The sequence below is a fragment of the Camelina sativa genome, chromosome 11 (genome assembly GCF_000633955.1).
Source record: "Camelina sativa cultivar DH55 chromosome 11, Cs, whole genome shotgun sequence".
NCBI classification, from domain to species: Eukaryota; Viridiplantae; Streptophyta; class Magnoliopsida; order Brassicales; family Brassicaceae; genus Camelina; species Camelina sativa.
The window spans coordinates 16,295,599-16,314,699 of record NC_025695.1 but is presented as its reverse complement, the minus strand read 5'-3'; the positions used below and the strand labels follow the sequence as shown (position 1 = coordinate 16,314,699).

At 41.7% G+C, this 19,101-nt stretch overlaps 1 protein-coding gene across 2 annotated transcripts; it reads left to right on the top strand.

Annotated features, from left to right (window-relative positions):
• On the top strand, positions 7,438-12,752 carry LOC104723575. 2 transcript variants are annotated; one of them, XM_010441955.2, is made up of 4 exons: positions 7,438-7,645; positions 7,933-8,942; positions 10,852-12,308; positions 12,386-12,752. In XM_010441955.2, the coding sequence occupies exons 2-3, from the start codon at positions 8,018-8,020 to the stop codon at positions 11,265-11,267; spliced, it is 1,341 nt and encodes a 446-aa protein (XP_010440257.1). In that variant the 5' UTR covers positions 7,438-7,645; positions 7,933-8,017; the 3' UTR covers positions 11,268-12,308; positions 12,386-12,752. The 2 variants fall into 2 exon arrangements, with proteins under 2 accessions (XP_010440257.1, XP_019087061.1); XM_019231516.1 differs by lacking the exons at positions 7,438-7,645; positions 7,933-8,942 and having other exon boundaries at positions 9,901-11,433; positions 11,513-12,308.

Sequence of the window (19,101 nt, the reverse complement as noted above, 5' to 3'; positions counted from 1 at the left end):
GCGATTTATTTGGAAGTCAACAAATAATTGGTGTTTTTCCCTCCGAAAGTAGAGTTCGGGCTTTAAATCAACGAAAATGTAGACTTGGGGATTTTAATAACATTTTTCCCATATTTAATCTATAATCTAGTTTGTAACCAACTTATAAAAATTATATAGTTTACAAAAAAACGTTGTGTTCTTCCGTTTTATTATATAGAAGATATTAAGGTACAAGAATTCAAAATTTATATGGATAGAGTTGCAATGTCTACCTAAAATCAGAACAATTCGACTTTTTTTTTTCTTTTTTTTTTTCTTCAAACGTCCGAGAATTGCAAACTCATCGTCCCGGACAACAATGGCTTCCGATTCAGCCACTTCTGTTGATTATGTCACGGTTACTAACCTCACAGATTCATAGCACTCATTCATGTGAACTCCTAATAATTGTTGAGCCGGCCAAGGACTTAAGGTAACCCACACTAATTCTATCTCTTTTTAGTAAATTATGCGCCAATGTTTCACTATGGATTCTCAACATTATGTGCCGAAAACGATCCTAGATTCATACATTAGCAAATGAGAATGCAGATGATGGTGACTATAATAGTACAATAATAACATATAGTTCAATGAAATGCATGAAACTCAACATGATGGTATGTGTATTATTGGCATGTCTACGATGAATGGTGATTCTTGTTCCTCATATCAATTCACACGTGAATCCCACAACTACTAAAAGGAGTTGTGAAAACAGTTGTAAAAAATCTAATATATTTTTTTGTTATCGTACGCCGATGATGTAATCAACCACTAGGATTAAGTGGGTCACAAATTTTTTTTTTTTTATTAGTCAAATTTCCAAACGATATTCGTAAAATTTAATTGACTGAAATATTAGCCATGTAAAATAGTCAACATGACAATATGAACAATCGTGAACGTAATGACATTATGTGAATATATATTATATATATGCATATGTTAGTCCATAAACGTGTGAAATGGAGTTATATGTCACAACACAAAAGAGTTCTCTCACCGGCGCACAAAATGAGATAAAGAGAAATTCCTTTAAATATCACTAAAAAGGTTTTTTTCTAAATATATTACATTTTTTTTCTAAAAATATCATAAAAGTTTTTTTTCCAAAATTACCACAAACATAAAAAAAATATTTTGAAGATTATAGAACTTTTTTTTTTAGGTTTGCATTGACACATTTAGTTTTAGGGTATAGTTTTTTAGAGGTAGGGTTTAGTATTTAGAATTTAGAAATTAGTTTTTAGTATTAGAACTTTAGTTCAATTATGTGTTATTTTTGGGAAAAAGTATATTTTAGTGGTATTTTTGGGAAAAAAAACTAAATTGTGGTATTTTTGGAACAAAAACCTATTTTAGTGGTATTTATGACAAATTTCGGAATTTTTATTACCTCATGTAGACAAGTTTTTTTTTTTTTGGTCAACCAAACATTAAATTATAAAATAACTCCAAGGTTGGTAGCCCAAACCGGAGGATAAGAGTTTACAAAAGAAATTGCATAAATTAAAGATCTTGAAGAGCGGACAAGACAATCAGCCCGAACATTGGTCGTGCGCGAAATCCTCGAGAGCTTGAAGGAAGGTAAGGATGAACGAAGCAAACTGAACGCATCCAATAAATTGGATAAAGCTGGTCATTCATCAGGACATTGCACCATCGCCACTAATTCAGCATAATCTGACTCGAAAGTCTGACAGTCAACACCAGACTCCAATATGGATTCCATCGCCCATATCAACGCCTGCAGCTCCGAGTGTAAGGGTGAAGGACCGTGTCGCTGACTTCGTTCTCCTAGTAACAACGTTGTATCCTCACTATTACAAAGCCACCAGCCTAATCCTTCCAAAGGATCTGAAGCCTTCGAAGATCCATCAACCTGACACCGGGAAACAGGATCCCAAGACTCCAAAAGTAAAGGATCCAGAGGAGCCGCATTGAAAGACTTCGCCTCCTCCCATAACAGCATTTCAGAAGCCGCCTGAGTAATAACCTCAACTAGCTCTGCCTCACAACCCTGAAAAACTTTTTTATTCCTATCTTTCCAGATTGACCAGACAAGCCACGGTAAGCTCAACCTTAAATCTGAAGCATGCGGCGCCCGCCAATACAAAAAGTCTAAATTCGAGAAAATAGAGCCATAGGGAAATCCATCACTACAAGAGTCCAGCGGGGACAAATCCCAAATCTGACGCGAATGGAGGCACTCAAAAAGTGCATGATTGATAGTCTCCACTTCCAAACCACATCTTTGACAAAGAGTATCACACCGGACTCCCCAATGAGCCAGACGTTCCATCACAGGGAGGGAACCAGAGGCGATTTGCCAGAAAAGGTGCTGAATCTTTGGGGGAACCTCAAGTTTCCAAGCCTGAGCCTTAAGAGCGTGCACGTCGGTCCGTACACAACATCTTTAATTAAATCACGTGCGAGCCGATATCCAGATTGGACCGAGTATCTCCCTGATCTAGAATAATGCCAAATCAATTTATCTGGTTTAAAAGATTTACTAATTTCCATTGATAGTATGATTTGGATATCCGCCGGATCCATGAACTCTTCCAGGATTGGCAAGTGCCACTCCTTCGTAGATGGATTAACCAAATGATTGACCATTAGATTTGGATGTAAAAACCTTCCTCGGCCATTTGCAGGTCTCGGCTGACTGTCTGGGATCCACAGATCTCGCCAAACCGAGACGTCACATCCCGAACCTATCGCCCAACATGATCCATGTTCCACCAAACCTTTAGTCGATAAAATACTCCGCCAAGCAAACGAAGGAGAATAAGGCTTCTTAGCCTGTAGAGGGTGTTTATTCCAAAAATATCTACCACGCAAGACCCAAGCCATCAGAGACGTTGGATAATGAATTAACCTCTAGTACTGTTTAGCCAACATTGCGTCATTGAATTTTTCCAGAGCACGGAAACCCAATCCACCGTCACATTTATCCATACATAACTTGTCCCAAGCGACCCAATGCAAGCCTCGTTCCTTATCATTAGACTTCCACAAAAATTTTGAGATGGCACTCGTTAATTTAGATGTTAGGTCCATAGGCAATTTGTAGCAAGACATAACATGGGTGGGAAGAGCGAAAGCTACCGATTTAATCATAACTTCCTTTCCACCTTTCGATAAATACTTTGCAGACCAACCATTCACACGATCATCCAAACGCTCATTAACATAACTAAAAACCTTAGTTCTCGAACCCTGAAGATTTTCAGGAATACCCAAATACGAACCCATACCACCTTCCTTGGAAATACCCATTACAGATTGTAAATGAGCCCTTAATTCTGGGGGGACTTTTTTACCAAACATGATGGATGACTTCTCCAAGTTAACCTCCTGTCCCGATGCTTTCCCGTAATCACTTATAATTCCCATAACCGCAGTACATTCAACTGCCTCTGCCTTATAGAAGAACAAACTATCATCAGCAAACAACAAATGTGAGCTGGTGGGGCAATCCCGAGCGAGCTTGATACCCGTGATCCTCTGTTCGCGTTCCGCCTTTTTGATATTGCCAATCAAAACCTCTGTGCATAAAATAAACAAATAAGGAGATAAAGGATCCCCCTGACGTAACCCTCGATGTGACCATTTATAAGAACCTGATACGAGACGGAGGATACACACCACATAATCCAGGAAATCCATTTTCTATTGAAACCCAGCTTGATCATTACCGCTTCCAAAAAATCCCACTCAACACGATCATAAGCCTTGCTCATATCTGTCTTGAAAGCCAAAAACTCCGATTTACACCGTGGATTGGTGTTTAAGCCATGAAACATTTCTTGAGCAACCAGAATATTGTTTGTAATTAAACGACTAGAAACAAACGCCGATTGGGTTTCTGAAACAAGATATGGGAGAAACTGCTTAAGCCGGAAACACAAAACTTTAGAGATGATCTTATAACACACATTACAAAGGCTAATGGCCCTAAATTCCGTCATCCGTTCGGGCCTTTACGTTTTAGGAATGAGGCAAATATTCGTTTCGTTCAACCGAGGATCAAATCGGTTTGTACGAAAAAATTCTTTCATCAGAGCCACCAAATCTCCTTTAAGAGAGGACCAGAACCGTTGGAAAAACAATGCCGTCATCCCATCTGGTCCAGGAGTCTTCTCTGGATGCATAACAAACAAAGCTTTGCGAATCTCTGATTCCGTGATCTCCCTGATTAGAGCCCTATTCATACTATCTGAGATTAACTGAGGGACTTCCTGAAGCATCTGTGAGACACCCCTCACATCCGACCGCTTAAAAAGATCCGCAAAATAATTTGATGCAATATCCTCCAAACCTGAGTCAGACTCAGACCAGGTATCATCAGGCCCATACAGTCCAGTTATCCTATTCCTTACCCTTCGTTGTTTTGTAGACGCGCAAAAGAATTTCGTATTTTTGTCGCCCACCCGTAACCAAAACTTCCTACTTTTCTGCTGCCAATAAACTTCCTCATCCCTATAAGCCTCCTTTAGTTTCCTTTCAATACTACAGATTTCCTCCTGCGAAATCGAGTCATCCATCTTTGCCTCCTACAAGGCCGCCTTCAGAGAGGAAATAACCGTAGGCCCAGTAACAACATTATTCTTCCTCCACCAAGAAATCGAATGTCGACAGTTTTTTAATTTATCCACAAAAACCGGGACTCTAAAGTTCTTAGTACGATTCCAACCAGACTCTATTGCTCCAGACAACCCATCTTTCCCTAGCCAGCGCTTATCAAAACGAAACTGTCGATGCCTTCTCAAATTCGTTTTAAAACAAGTTGCCAAAATAGGACAATGGTCAGAACCAATCATCTCTAAATAATCAACCTTTGAATGTGGAAAAAAACAGTGCCAATCCTCATTCCCAAATGCCCGATCTAGTCAACACCGGACAACCTGATTATTCCGTCTATTGCCCCGCTACGAAAGTTGCTCCCCATAACAAGGAAATTCTAACATACCACAATGTCGGATCATAGAAAAAAAGGGTACAAAGGAAGAGGCTGATCTCAAAGCCCCTCCTGATTTCTCATGATTGCCTATGAGTTCATTAAAATCACCGATCATAAACCATGGATCAATACGGTATGAACCAATATCAATTAACTTATCCCAAACCTTATGTCTATGTTGAGGAATGAGATCCCCATAAACAAATGATAAGAAAACCAATTGTTGTCCAAAATAGGTTTGGGCATCAATTAAACGATTGCTCTCATATAAAATAGAAAGTTTTATTTTATCCATATAAAAAACTGCCAAACCACCCCGGGATCCGCAAGGATCAACCGAATACAATTTTTCATAACTAAATTTATTCTGAAATTTTTGTAAATAAGAAAAACACTTTTTTTGTTTCTGATAAAAATAAAATATTTGGACGATGCTTCCTCCACAAATCTCCCAAATAGCTCTCTGTCAGGTCTGCCCCAATGCCCTAACAGTTCCAACTCATGATTATCACGTTTGTGCCGGTGGTTTCGGGAGAGCCACCATCCCCTTCTTAACTGGTCGACCACCACCAGCAGGATTGCCATCCATGACCTTGTTCCCTTGTTTCCCTGACCCTTTCTGTTTGTGACCTTCACCTGCAGGTTTAGATAAAACTTTAGCTATCAGACGTTTGCGAGGAGATGATAAATACACAACCGGTTTTTTGACTGCTTTCTTAGTCTGAAAAGTAGACCTCCGTAAGACCTCATTTGTCTTTCGACCTAAAGTAACCTCTTGCAAGGCAGAACTTAAACATTCACAGCCAAATCAGTCGAAGAGGAGGATGAAGGAATACCTTGCAGTTTTTCCTCAGTGTCAGCATTACTGTCCGATCCCTGACCAACCAAAACTGCATTCACCTGCCCAGCCGCAACCTCACCCTCCTCGTGAAGGTTACCATCTGGAGTTTCACCCTCCTCTAGAAGATCATCATTGGCTTCATCAAAATCCAAAACTACCACATCCTTGCCAGTTCCGTTTGTAGGAGAACTCTCCATCGCTGTATCCCGTTGAGAAATACCCTGGTCAGTAACAGCTGAATCATCACCACATACCTCATGCAGCTGCTTATCCGTGTGACCAGATTTAGCCCTGTATAACGGTTTCAGCCACGCAATCCATGTCCCCTTTCGGTTAAGGGGAAGCGGATTAGTCTGCCCCATGTACTCTCCTGGACCCATCTGAAACCCATGCTTACCTCCCATACCCATCGCAACTGCACTAGGAACGTTTTTGTTCCCAGACTGCACCATGGTGTCGGTACTGCTGATAAGAACCAGAGCTACCCACCCCAGATGTAACCTCATGAGGATGAAAATCCAAAGCTCTCTTAACAGACTTCCTAGGCTTCTCCCAGCCACCATCATTATGATACACACCTTGTTTCGCTACCCCTTGATGTCGTTGAGCTCTTCGTTTATCCGCTTAATTCTCAAAACCTTGACCCCCAACAACCTTGTGGAGCTCTGGACAACTCCTCTCGTCATGAGTGAGTCGATAACAATTATCACAAAAACCCGTTAGCTTCTCATACTCTAGAGTCACAATCACTTCATCACCCGATTCAAATGGCATAACCATCTTGAAGAGGAGAGGGTTGAAACCATTAATGGTAACACAGACACTACCAATCTCTTCATCAATGTCTCGAATGATACCAATCTTCTTATCAATAGCCTCCAATGTAGCAATCTCCCATAAATGCATCGGAATACCAGCAACTCTCACCTAGAAATTGATGGCGGAAGGATAGGTTGAAGATATGATAGGCTCCCATTTCACCAAGGAGATCATCCAACTATCAAAATGGTAAGGACCATTCTATAAGACCCCTTACAGATCTGTCTCTTCGGCGAAATTGAATTAAAAAGTACCTTGACCCAAATCAGCTCCCACCCATGTAGACAAGTTTTAGCTGGCAGTTTTCTACTTTTTTATAAGTCAATACAAAATTGTGAGATACCATATATATTACATTTCAACAATAGTATTCCGAATATGCAAAAAAAATAATCAACATGTCTCTTGCATTATAGTTTTATTATTAATTTTTTTTTTGGGTTATCAAAATTGAAGTTACGACTTTATTGATAAATATAACAAAAAAAAAGTAAAAAAAGTGATGAGAAGGCAAAATATCATAATCAATAATTTGTTAGCGAGGTTTTTGGGTAAATTTAAATTCAGATTTCACATTTTATTTTTTGACGGCATTTCACCATGATTTACAAAATTTTCTTTTTTTTAAATAATTTCTATTTAAAAAAGTTCCAAAACCTAAATATAATTCTGATTAACTCTGAAGAAAAAAAAAAGTCACAAAGAAAATATATGAAGAGAGATATGTTTGGAATGACATGAGTGTCACTCTCAATCCAAAAGACAGACCAATCAACGAACAAAACCCATTTTATCTGATTGATTCGTTTAGGCCACGTCTCTCCCCTGAGTGCAGGGCACGAGTCGTCGTCTCTCCATCGATCTCTCATCTCCTTCTTTTCTTCGAAACTTCGTTTTTTTATTCGAGTTCGTGTTTTTTTTTCCCTTTCTCAGACCCAAAAATTAGGGTTCAGTTTTATAGCAACAAGGCTCCGTCATTGCATATAGTCGAAAAGGTTAGTTCAATTGTCTTCAAAATCTTTGCTCAGTTCGATTCTTGAATTCGTGGGTCGTGTTCAAAATTTCGAATTGATCGATGCTAAAACCAAACCTAGCAAGCACGATTAGTTTTTTTTTTTAATTGAAGTTTCCGATTTGGTATATTTTTATATATGATCGTTTCTAGGTTTCTTTGAGTATATGTAGTGATTAGTTTTATGAGAGTTCCACTTTTGTTTTGAGTTTTATGTTACCTAATTTAAGTATTTTGATGAAGAGTGTTGTGCATCTTCTCTGCTTATAGGTGGTTTTAGCTATATGGATACTTGCAACTGCAACTACGAATACTCTTCAGAGCTGATGTTTTGAAACCCTTTTGGTACTAGTTCATGCGTTCCACGTATGTACAGCAGCAGCATAAGAAAGGAATGGGAGAGAATCGTCAGATTAGATCACGTTCTTGGAATAGAATGCCAACTAAAAGATGCAGGGCAAATGGGATTAGGGAGGAGTTTATTGTTGTTGATGATGATGAGGTTATCATTTTTGATTTTCCCGAGTCATCTAAAAGCAATGCTTCTGGCACTTCAAGAACTGGGAATAAGTCTATTTTGCAGAGAGTGATTAATATTTACGATGATGATGATGATGATGATGAGGAGGTGGATGAAACAGAAAATGTTCATAAAGCTGGGAGTAGTTCAAGTGGTAACCCTCCTGCGGGTAACTTGCAAACATCTGCGGAAGTGGATAATGATGATTGCCAATTCTTTCAAGAAAAATATGCTAGTTTTAGATTTACAAAATGCAACCAGCCTGGAATTCGATTTGGTTTAGGTTCTGATACTGACAGTGACTTTTCTGATTGTGAGATTTTAGAAGGGTCTCGTAGAGAGGTCCGTGAGCAGTGGGAACATGCAGCTTTCTTGAAAAAAATGAAGAAACCTGGTAAAGCTGGCTTGAGTGAGGAGGCTGGTCCTTCAAATCTCCACTGTGACACTAATTTCAGGCCTGATCTTGAAAAGAGAACTGAACAACATGATCAAACATCTTTCTTCTCTGCTGCCAAAAATCCAGATGGTGGAAAAACTGGTTTGAGTGAGGAGGCTGGTCCTTCAAATCTCCACTTTGACACTAGAAATCCAGATGGTGGTAAAGAAACCTCTTTTACTTTCTTTGGAACCGATGGTAGAATTCCTGATATGGCGGCTTGCTTTGGCTCGGTGGAGAAAGACTACTGTGCTACTTCTAGTTTTTTCAATAAAGAGGAGTTTCAGGGACCATCCCCACTGTCACCCGAAATACGAGTTGAACATGAAANCCTGAGTGCAGGGCACGAGTCGTCGTCTCTCCATCGATCTCTCATCTCCTTCTTTTCTTCGAAACTTCGTTTTTTTATTCGAGTTCGTGTTTTTTTTTCCCTTTCTCAGACCCAAAAATTAGGGTTCAGTTTTATAGCAACAAGGCTCCGTCATTGCATATAGTCGAAAAGGTTAGTTCAATTGTCTTCAAAATCTTTGCTCAGTTNAAGAACAACCAAACAAAGTTCAAGTTCAATGTGGAACTTCACAATCTCCCGAAGAGAATCCAAAGAAAAACACCACATATCAACCTTATACCAAGGNACGATTAGTTTTTTTTTTTAATTGAAGTTTCCGATTTGGTATATTTTTATATATGATCGTTTCTAGGTTTCTTTGAGTATATGTAGTGATTAGTTTTATGAGAGTTCCACTTTTGTTTTGAGTTTTATGTTACCTAATTTAAGTATTTTGATGAAGAGTGTTGTGCATCTTCTCTGCTTATAGGTGGTTTTAGCTATATGGATACTTGCAACTGCAACTACGAATACTCTTCAGAGCTGATGTTTTGAAACCCTTTTGGTACTAGTTCATGCGTTCCACGTATGTACAGCAGCAGCATAAGAAAGGAATGGGAGAGAATCGTCAGATTAGATCACGTTCTTGGAATAGAATGCCAACTAAAAGATGCAGGGCAAATGGGATTAGGGAGGAGTTTATTGTTGTTGATGATGATGAGGTTATCATTTTTGATTTTCCCGAGTCATCTAAAAGCAATGCTTCTGGCACTTCAAGAACTGGGAATAAGTCTATTTTGCAGAGAGTGATTAATATTTACGATGATGATGATGATGATGATGAGGAGGTGGATGAAACAGAAAATGTTCATAAAGCTGGGAGTAGTTCAAGTGGTAACCCTCCTGCGGGTAACTTGCAAACATCTGCGGAAGTGGATAATGATGANGCTGATGTTTTGAAACCCTTTTGGTACTAGTTCATGCGTTCCACGTATGTACAGCAGCAGCATAAGAAAGGAATGGGAGAGAATCGTCAGATTAGATCACGTTCTTGGAATAGAATGCCAACTAAAAGATGCAGGGCAAATGGGATTAGGGAGGAGTTTATTGTTGTTGATGATGATGAGGTTATCATTTTTGATTTTCCCGATTCATCTAAAAGCAATGCTTCTGGCACTTCAAGAACTGGGAATAAGTCTATTTTGCAGAGAGTGATTAATATTTACGATGATGATGATGATGATGATGAGGAGGTGGATGAAACAGAAAATGTTCATAAAGCTGGGAGTAGTTCAAGTGGTAACCCTCCTGCGGGTAACTTGCAAACATCTGCGGAAGTGGATAATGATGATTGCCAATTCTTTCAAGAAAAATATGCTAGTTTTAGATTTACAAAATGCAACCAGCCTGGAATTCGATTTGGTTTAGGTTCTGATACTGACAGTGACTTTTCTGATTGTGAGATTTTAGAAGGGTCTCGTAGAGAGGTCCGTGAGCAGTGGGAACATGCAGCTTTCTTGAAAAAAATGAAGAAACCTGGTAAAGCTGGCTTGAGTGAGGAGGCTGGTCCTTCAAATCTCCACTGTGACACTAATTTCAGGCCTGATCTTGAAAAGAGAACTGAACAACATGATCAAACATCTTTCTTCTCTGCTGCCAAAAATCCAGATGGTGGAAAAACTGGTTTGAGTGAGGAGGCTGGTCCTTCAAATCTCCACTTTGACACTAGAAATCCAGATGGTGGTAAAGAAACCTCTTTTACTTTCTTTGGAACCGATGGTAGAATTCCTGATATGGCGGCTTGCTTTGGCTCGGTGGAGAAAGACTACTGTGCTACTTCTAGTTTTTTCAATAAAGAGGAGTTTCAGGGACCATCCCCACTGTCACCCGAAATACGAGTTGAACATGAAAGGTTTGATACACCATCAAGTCATTTTACTTCGTCAAATGAACCGATAGATCAAACTAGTTTCAAAAAAGTTGTAGAACAACCAAACAAAGTTCAAGTTCAATGTGGAACTTCACAATCTCCCGAAGAGAATCCAAAGAAAAACACCACATATCAACCTTATACCAAGGAAGTTGAAGAAGAAGAAGACGCCTTAAAATTTTCTCCGCCACAGACTTCTGCTGGGGATGGAGTTACAACGCAAAGTAATGAAGCCAGGGGTGAGCACGGGATCTCAAGTTTAGATCAATCAAGAGGACCGATCACTGATCCTATTCCATTTACAAGTGGACAAGTGCAAAGTAGTGACGGTACAGCTCCTGTAATCGATGTCATGCTTAACAGAGAAATGTTAAATTTCTATGTCTGCTGATATGGGTTATGAGCAACTCATATCTAATGTGCGTGCCGAGTTTGAGCTTGGTGGTTTAAACATTAAGCCAAAATTAAGCTATTGGCTTCCATCCCAGCTGTCTCTGTTCTCGGTTAACACAAGACCACCGGTCATCATAACAAACAATATGAGTTTGAATAATTTCGTAAGTGTTATGAAAACTGTTGTGCATCTAAACCTATTGCTTTCTCTTGAGACTGAAACTGCTACTGACGGTGCGACAGGAATGAGGAGAGACTTCTCTGTTGCAGAGAAAGAGAATATAAATGCTGACGCTGGCTACGCATATGCCCCTCCTAGGTTGGCGACAAATGAGAGAGTAACACCTCATTGTGGTACTCTTTCTCTGCCGGAAAAAAGAAGGCAAGGCTCTGCTGTGGAGAAAGCGAAAGATGTTGGTGAAGAGGTTAATGCCCCAGGTTCAGGATTCATGCGAGCGAGCAGGAAAGGAGGAAGGAATAATATTGAACCCAACATGAACACTCTGCTTAGGAGAGAACTATTTCCAGACAATGATGTTAACTGTGTGGATGAAACTATCAGAATATGTAGTGCTCCAGATTCAACTCCTACAAATAGTCATGCTGACTATGATTTTCCAGACCCGATAACACCAAATGTTAACAAGCTAATGTTACGCTATCAAAAGGATTCTGTGGGGTTGCCAGTGAAGGGCGTTTCAAAATAGACTTTTCAAGTTGGTTCAGGCAAGAAGATGTACTATGTCGATCTCGCAAATAAGATTTGCACCTGCCAACATTTTCAGAAACTCAAAATACCATGTTGTCACGCGTTGGATGCAACAAGAACACACGGTGTTAACGTTCCTTCGCTTGTGGGATCACAATACACGTTCCTGTTTTTGCTGACTCATACGAGAAGTTCATCTACCCTGTTCCTAACCAATCTGACGAGGAAGTGCCTACTGAGCTTCAGGAAACAGAAGTCCTTGCACCCGAGAATCCCAATGGCCCAGGCCGCAGACGCAAAAGAAGGATCCCTTCAACTGGAGAGTTTCCGGTAATTTAATTTTGGGCTTTCATAACTAGAGTACTATTTATATATACCCCACTGAATAGTTGTTGTCTTCGATGCAGGTCCCAGCTGCGAAGAAGAGAAAAGAGGACCTAACAGGTGTTCAATTTGCCTCGAAACAGGTTCAAGTGGCATACTACGCAATCGTTGACTTTGAAGTGTTAACAAAGTTTCTTATGCACAGTAACTAAGTTTTTTGGGATTAACAAATTTCTCACGATGTTATTATTATTTTGGAAAATCGGTAATTTCATACCCCAGCTAAGGGGGTATGTTCGATTCCTACACCATGTTTAACATTGTGCAAATCCATACATTAAGTTCAATAAAATTCAAATTCACTGCCCCAACTCGTTAAAAGGTGTTATTACATACATCAGCCGTAACAGTGTTAAGATACCGTCAATGGCTGCTTACGTGGACACCTGAAACGACCCGACCCGTTTTTTTTAAATAAATAATAAATAATAAATAATAATCTACAACTAGTGGTCACATACCCACTAGCCACCTAACCACAATCACAACCAACAACGGAATAACAAATACCAATATAAAATAAATAAATAACCAATCTTAAACCATAACAACAATCTAATAATCAAACATCAGGAAACATGAAACCGGCAACCTAAGAATGTTTCTAAAGACTCAACTCTAGCAACCTAGCAACGCCAGACAACATACAATCGAGTCCCTAGAACATCCTCCTCTTCATCGCCTTGATTCCACGATCACACTTTGTCTTTACCTGCACCACAAACACATATTGAGATGAATGAGTATTTGATAAACACTCAGTGAGGCAATCCTCCCATCTACTGGGCTATAAACACAAGCAACAGTGATTCCAATGTTTCAAACAAACAACAAACAAAACATACAAACCAGGAAATCAAACATGTCTCGCTGGAAAGGAGGTGTCGACCGACACTACCCCACAATGTCGACCGATGCCCAATTTTCTGGTGTCGATCGACACTCCCTCTGCAATCGCGATCCGCTCGAAGCCAAAAAGTCGAATCTCGCTCCCAAACTCCTCCAAATCGCCCAATACTCAAAACCCAAGCCAAATACATCCATAAGAACCTAGAGCAACCAATCCCAGCAAGAAAAACACACAAAACAACAACAAACAAGCAAGAACAATGAAATCAAAGGCTTAGATTAGCCATGGTCATGCACTCACCTCTTTGCAGGAAGTTTCTGACCAACAATGAACGAATCCACACTCCCAGCAAGCTTCCTACACGATTCTAGCCTTGGATCTCTCAAGAAACAACAAGGAATCTCACCAATCTCTCTCAAAAGCTCAAGAACAATGTTTTCTCCCCTTTTTCCTCAAAAACCACAAAGCGGGGACAAATACAATTCACAAAACCCTTCTTTTCGTCGAAACCCGCTTACGTAACCCGGTTCAATGGTTTCCCAAAACCAAACCGAACCAAATCGATCAATAAATCAATCTAGTCGAACCAGAAAACATTGGTGTCGACCGACACCCCCTTGGTGTCGATCGACACCCTTACCCAAACGCACAATTTTTTAGGTTCACGGGTGTTACAATTCTCCCACACCAATATAGATTCGTCCTCGAATCTCGAACAACCATCAGCCAAAGACTACCGTGCAACCGTCTCCACGGCCCGCACTCTTCTGACCGATCTACGAAAAGTCACCTCTAGGCGATAGACTCACGCTCCAGGCATTATCTGCTCTCGACTTTTGGACTTTCCTTTACTCGGAGGCCTAAACCTTGAGATTTTATTGGCTCCTCATCATGCTGAAACCTGCATGCCATAATATTGGCTCCTCATCAGGCCGAAGCCTGCATGCCATAATATATAAGGAAGTCCAATACTCGTCTCTCGGGTTGCCACCCTACAGCGCGCCCCCGGATCGTCATACGAAGTCGATATACCAACCATATACCCAAGCCACAAAGTCTCAGAATATGGCAGTACTAGGAGAACCTAAGTCCCCCAAGAGTCGTGAGCAAACAATTCTGAACACGTCTGAGTCTTATCCCTATCCAAGTTCCCTTCTTGTGGTTCGCGTAAGAGATCTCAATGCCCTATCAACCACATATCCCCTCACTGGAATACCTCATGACCTCACATGGATCATCTCACTGCCACAAGGGCCAAACAAATGTCCTCAATAGGACCGTCACAAAGACCAAACAAATGTCCTAAACAGGACCGTCACAAAGACCAAACAAATTTCCTAAACAGGACTGTCACAAAGATCATCTGTCCCGAAGGACCGTCACAAAGATCATCTGCCCCGAAGGACCGTCACAAAGACCATCTATCTCAAAGGACCGCCTGAACAGGCATTCTGGCTAAACATCCCGCCACAAAGGCCATACAATTGGCTAAACAGCCCGCCACAAAGGCCACACAATTGGCTAAACAGCCCGCCACAAAGGCCACACAATGGCTAAATAGCCCGCCACAAAGGCCACACAATGACTCAAAAGATCGCCACACACGGCGCAATGACTCAAAAGTCCGCCACGAAGGCCCTTCCAAGGCTCACAACCACTAAAAATGCACAATTCTAACTCCCATAAAACTTTCCTTTTTTTAGAACTTTCCACTTTTGGAATCTTTCCTCCTTTAGAAACTTCTATTTCAAGAAACTTTACCTCAACACCATCACAGTCCCAAAGGACTCACATCAAAGGAATCTCTTCTTCCGAAGTTCCTTAATCCTCCTCTCGAGAACCCTCACTGGTCTCGCCTCCAAAGTCATGTTAGGCTGAAGATCCTCAGGAATCTTAGCTAACAACTGATCATCCTCACGGAGACACATCCTCAACATAGAAACATGGAAAACCTTATGGAATGCACGCATAACCTCAGGTAACTCCAGTCTATAAGCCACTGGTCCAACACGCTCAATCACTCTGAACGGACCCATATACCTCGGACTCAACTTAGTCTCAGTCAATGACCTGTTCGGTCCCCGCAACAGGGCCATCTTGAGGTACACTCTGTCTCCTACCTGAAACTCAAGATCTCTCCTCCTCCTATCGGCATAACTCCTCTGCCAGTCCTGAGCCTCCTTCATGTTCAGCTTCAGAACATGAATCTTCTCTGAGGTCTACTGAACAAAATCTGCCCCGTAAATGCTCCTCTCCCCCACCTGAGTCCAGCATAACGGTGTACGACACGACCTCCCCTACAAAGCCTCATAAGGAGCCATCTTAATACTTGCCTGATAACTGTTGTTGTAAGCAACTCTACCAAGCTCAAGTGATCTGCCCAATGGCCTCCCCAATCCAACACTCACATCCTCAACAAATCCTCAAGCGTCTGGATCGTCCTCTCTGACTGTCCATCCGTCTGGGGATGATAAGCTGTACTCATATGCACCTTAGTGCCCATCTCTGCCTAAAACGCTCTCCAAAACACCGAAGTGAACTTAGAATCCCTATCAGACACAATGCTCGCTGGCACCCCATGCATCCTGCCTATCTCCTTTACATACTTCTTAGCCAAGACCGTAGCTCCATTAGTCTTCTTAANACTCAAAAGATCGCCACACACGGCGCAATGACTCAAAAGTCCGCCACGAAGGCCCTTCCAAGGCTCACAACCACTAAAAATGCACAATTCTAACTCCCATAAAACTTTCCTTTTTTTAGAACTTTCCACTTTTGGAATCTTTCCTCCTTTAGAAACTTCTATTTCAAGAAACTTTACCTCAACACCATCACAGTCCCAAAGGACTCACATCAAAGGAATCTCTTCTTCCGAAGTTCCTTAATCCTCCTCTCGAGAACCCTCACTGGTCTCGCCTCNTCACATCCTCAACAAATCCTCAAGCGTCTGGATCGTCCTCTCTGACTGTCCATCCGTCTGGGGATGATAAGCTGTACTCATATGCACCTTAGTGCCCATCTCTGCCTAAAACGCTCTCCAAAACACCGAAGTGAACTTAGAATCCCTATCAGACACAATGCTCGCTGGCACCCCATGCATCCTGCCTATCTCCTTTACATACTTCTTAGCCAAGACCGTAGCTCCATTAGTCTTCTTAATGGCCAGAAAATATGCCGACTTAGTCAACCGGTCCACAATGACCCAAATAGTACAAACGTCCTGGACACTGGCAAACCTACCACGAAGTCCATAGTAATCACNTTCCAGGAACTCGTGAAACACGCTGTTTATCAACCTCATAAACGCTGCTGGCGCATTTGTCANCATCCCACTTCTACTCCATAATGGGAAGACTCTTCAATAACCCTCCTAAAACCTGATAGTCAGCCTTCACTAGCTGGCACACATCGCACATCGTGACCCAACTAGCTACATCCTTTTTCATCCCGACCCATTGATAGTACCTCTTGAGATCACGGTACATCTTAGTCGCTCCTGGATGAATAGAGAACATGCTCGCATGAGCCTCTCTCATGATCTCCTGCCTCAACTCCTCATCCTTAGGTACACAAATCCGCCCATGCACCAAAATAGTACCATTAGTCAAAACCTGATACTCTGACTCCACATCCTTTGAGGCATTCACCAGCCCCAAATCCTTCTCCTGAGCCAACCGCACTCTGCTCTGAAGATTTGTTCTATCGACCGCCTCCAAACCCAACGGTTCCTGAGACACAACACACAAACTCAACGCACCGATCTCTCCTACTAGAGACTCCATCTCCTGCTCCTGAGCCGAAACTACCCTCTTCCGACTCAGAGCATCTGCAACCAAGTTAGCCTTATCAGGATGATAGGCTATCTCCCAATCATAGTCTGCCACAAGCTCTATCTACCGCCTCTGCCTCAAATTCAGCTCAGGCTGAGTGAATATATACTTCAGACTCTTATGATCTTTAAACACTTGTACCTTTGCACCATAAAGATAATATCTCCAAACCTTCAGGGCAAAAACTACAGCACCCATCTCCAAATCATGAGTAGGATAGTTGCATTCATGCTTCCGCAACTGCTGCGAAGCGTAGGCAATCACCTTCCCATGCTGCATCAGAACACACCCCAAACCAACTCTAGATGCATCTGTATAAACCACATAGGGTTCTCCCTGCTCCGGCAAAGCCAACAGTAGTCAACATCTTCTTCAGGCTTGCAAAGCCCGTCTCGCATTCCTGTGACCAAACAAAAGGAACATCCTTCCCTATTAACTTAATCATAGGATGTGCTCTGTTAGCAAAGCCCTGCACAAACCTCCTGTAATAGCCTGCCAACTCAAGGAAACTCCTAATCTCTGTGGCATTCTGCGGTCTAGGCCAATCCCTGATAGCCTGAATCATCTCCGGATCTACAGAAATCACATCTGCAGAAACTATTTGACCCATAAAACCCATCTCACGCTGCCAGAAACTGCAATTGCGCAACTTGGCAAACAACTTCTGCTCCCGCAACTTCTCCAGAACTGCCCTCAAATGCACTGCATGTTCCTCAGGACTCTTAGAATAAACCAGGATGTCGTCGATGAAGATGATGATAGACACTTCCAGGAACTCGTGAAACACGCTGTTTATCAACCTCATAAACGCTGCTGGCGCATTTGTCAACCCAAACGGCATCGCCACGAACTCTTAAACCCATATCTCGTTCATCTACTTGACGAACCACACCGACGCTCCCCACGGTGAAGTGATAAGACGTAAGAATCCCCTATTTTCTTCCTCAGCTCTACTAGACTAATAATCAAGTATGTTGACATCAATTCACCACCACCCGGATATCAACACCCCTTGTCCATCCAAGAACCTCTAGTAACTTGTCTCTTAAGGAAACTTCCACAAAATAGCTTATTACAATATCAGCTTCCCGCTTAGCAATTCTCCACAGCAAATCATCAATACGAGCGTAATAAAACAAACAAGTACCATACGTTCGCATATTCTGATTCACCGTATCAAATGCTTTGCAGGCCGCCAACCTAACCTACTTGACTTGTTTCCCCTAGCAAGCTTACCAAAACCTTGAATCTAGCAACCCTATCCATCTCCAATGAACTTCATCAACCATCGTCGCAACGATTAGTTTATCCTGCCATGAAGGCTTCTCATAAATCTTATGTACCTGACAACCATGCCCTTGCCGGCTCATACCTGTTGCAGCTCTCCTTCCCAGGACTCCAGCACCACCGGCCACCCAATCCTGGCACATCAGCCACACATTCTTGACCGCGCCGGTCATAAAACCCTGGCCCACTGGCCAATCATAATCCTAAAATCCCAGATTAAACCACCATCACTCTCGAGGTCTACATTCCGTCGTTATGTTTATACTCACGTTCTATACATTGTTTGCTCCCAACTCTTCCACTCTTAGGTCTCAACCTTCGAGTCATACCGATCTCACTCTCAGACCAGCGTCTTCGAGTTATATCGTCTCACTCTTGGACTACAATCCTCAAGATCTCGGTATCAGGGGAACTGCTCATCCCCTCAGGGGAACATTATCCCCTCTGCCACTCTCAAAGCCCACAGCCCCTCGAGCTATCGGTACTCAGGAGAATCACCATCCCAACAGGAGCAACAATCCTCAACAACTATAAACATCTCTAGACACAAAGTACCTTCTGTGGTCCGAGTATAACATTGCAATGTTACACATGCCCACTCAACTTCTAATATTCAACTGGATTAACCACCAAGCAGCAAAATATCTGCTCCAACTGCATATATCCACCTATTCGCCTCTCTAGGCTCGATACCTCTCGAGAAGAATCTCGCACCAATCATCTACAACTGCTCCATCCTCCTAACCTAAGATGGAAGGTCCTCAACTTCCGC

Bases quoted from the DNA above. Each gene is read 5' to 3' on its own strand.
- LOC104723575 (XM_010441955.2), top strand. From the start codon at position 8,018: ATGCGTTCCACGTATGTACAGCAGCAGCATAAGAAAGGAATGGGAGAG.